Source organism: Penaeus monodon, chromosome 8, assembly GCF_015228065.2.
Source record: "Penaeus monodon isolate SGIC_2016 chromosome 8, NSTDA_Pmon_1, whole genome shotgun sequence".
Classification (NCBI taxonomy): domain Eukaryota; kingdom Metazoa; phylum Arthropoda; class Malacostraca; order Decapoda; family Penaeidae; genus Penaeus; species Penaeus monodon.
This window is the reverse complement of record NC_051393.1, coordinates 10,860,248-10,862,734: the sequence shown is the minus strand read 5'-3', so window position 1 is coordinate 10,862,734 and position 2,487 is coordinate 10,860,248. Positions and strand designations below refer to the sequence as shown.

The 2,487-nt window shown below is 36.4% G+C and overlaps 1 protein-coding gene across 1 annotated transcript in view; it reads left to right on the top strand.

Moving 5' to 3' along the window:
- The window catches only part of LOC119576141 (pleiotropic regulator 1-like), a gene marked incomplete in the record, with an annotated part of 22,291 nt that extends 21,058 nt beyond the window's left edge, over positions 1-1,233 (top strand). The window contains 2 exon segments of the mRNA XM_037923710.1: positions 230-418; positions 970-1,233. Of these exon segments, the coding sequence (XP_037779638.1) occupies positions 230-418; positions 970-1,218 (438 nt within the window).
- Between the last annotated feature and the right edge of the window lie 1,254 nt (positions 1,234-2,487).

The following is a 2,487-nucleotide window of genomic DNA, read 5'->3' as shown; positions in this document are numbered from 1 at the left end:
ATGCCAACATGGAATTGTTGCAGTATCCTGGTCTTTCCCAGAGCCTGATCTTAGCAGCTGGGTCAAGCCAGGACAACTTAATACTTTAAGCCAGAACAGTAACTTAAAAGCTTTTTTTATCTGGGAATATGTATAAGATGTAGGTCCAGCAACTCACTTCCATATGGATCCCCAAAATTGCCATTTTGTTCTCTTGCTCAAGAGGTTATAGACTAAATTCCTCCCACAGGTGATTACAGGCTCTCACGACTTCACAATCCGGCTGTGGGATCTGGCAGCTGGCAAGACCACATGTAAACTGACCCACCACAAGAAGAGTGTGCGAGCCCTGGCCGCCCATCCTGAGCTGTACATGTTTGCCTCGGGTGCCCCAGACAACATCAAGCAGTGGAAGTGCCCCAATGGAGAGTTTGTGCAGGTAAGGAGCCAGAGTGCATTTGTTTGTTTGATTCATTGGTATTACTTAAATAACATAATCAGTTTTTTTTACAACTTTGTTGTTCACCTAAAGATAATGAACAGTAAATATACAGAATAATTGGTTGCTTTCAAAAATGAAATTTTTGTAATAGAGCACATCCAGCACCAGTAGGCTGTACTTGTAGGATTACTGTACTTGTAAGATTAGCAGGTAAATCTTTTTCTCATGTATTACATTAAAGAAAACTCATCCATTTGCCATGGAAATAAATCCTCTTAACTGACACCAATGCAAGGTTGATATCCAATGCATCATTTAACCACATTGTGGGACAAATTGACCCTCTAGTGAATGTCAGAAGAAAAGACAAATGATGTTTTTTTATTTGCAGAGGATAATAGTTAGTTTTTTTTCTCTCTCTCTGTCTCTCTCTTCTCTTCTTTGTCATCATCTTCTTCTTCTTCTTCTTCTTCTTCTTCAGATAACCTTCTTGATGATATTTCATAACATTTTATGAGATGATTATACATATATATTTTATTCTACAGAATTTGTCTGGTCACAATGCAATTGTAAACTGCCTTGCCATGAACCGTGAAGGCGTTTTAGTCTCAGGAGCAGACAATGGTACCTTATACTTCTGGGACTGGAGAACAGGTTATAACTTCCAAAAACTTCAAGCACCTGTCCAGCCAGGTAAAGCATTTGTGGATTTGTTCTTACACTTACTTTTAGTTTTTCTGATTCCTTTTTGCCCATTTGGCACAAATGGTAGATTCCAAAATGTGAATTGTTAAAAAAGAGGAGAGAAATGCATTGTGTTTGCATTTCATGGATACCTAAGCCAGTATCTGTTGAATAAAAAGAACATACATATTTGTATTCTGTTCAGTCAGCTACTTGAGAGAAAAAGCACAGGAAACTTCAATTTACCCTGCTTTCTATGCTCTTGGCTGCAGTATAAATGATTACTAAGTAATTAGACTAAAAAAAGACTGTAAGTCTCCTTTTGAGGGGCCAGAGCCAAACAAGCAAACAACTCTCAAGCACCCACATCTTACAGTAGTCTCGACCACGATGTGATGGTCCATCATCATGACATGAGGGATGGTCAGCCATAATATGATAGGACGTCATTTCAGATTGAATGGGCTAATTTCAAATATATCTCTGAGTGTTCATTTTCTTTTGTGTTTAGAAGAAATTTCTGACAAATATTGGTATAAAAATTAGTTATGGTACCACCTAGATATAAACAAATCAGTGAGTGCCATTTTGCATCAGTTTTATTTTGTTCTGTTTTGTTTTACTTACATGGGTTACTTTTAATTTCCTGATTTCCTCAATTTATAGTAAAGATATTTTGTTGAAGGACATTATATCCAGATATTGCAAGAAAAGTTTTTTATTTATTTTCCATGATCTCGGGGAAATACAATCTAAAAAGAAAGTGGACAACAGAATGATATGTAGGGAACAAATGTCCAGAATATTACGGTTTCCAATGTTAAGGATTGTAAAGCTTATATGATAACTTTTTTCAGCTGACCACATGTGGAGTTACTACTGTAAAATGAATAGAGTCTCGATTTCTGTAGATATAGTTGAAGATCAGTCTTTTCACTAATTTTATATACATGGAAAAAATAATGTGCTTCAAAGATATTTTGAACCATGCTGCCAGGGATGGTATGCATGTACATGCCTTATATTGTGTGAGTTTAAGTTATTAATTGTCTTTACATATAGATGGCCCTACAAGTGCTTAGTCAGCAAACAGTTAGTTACTGGTACTACCTATCTCACCTGTTTATCCTTTCCTTGATTTATGGAAATGCTTTCTTTTATTTTATATTGTATTAGCAATGTTTATAACATTATAACGATTATAAGGTATGTGATAATGATACTAACATTATCAGTTGTGATATCATCAGGAAAAAAAATCCCAAAAATTCAAGGAAAGGGGATATCAAGTAAGGTCATAAGATAAGGGTAAGTCCGATATGCAAAGCTTAACCTCGCCCGGGCTATGCCCATGAGGGGAGCCCGGCCTGTGTCGACCA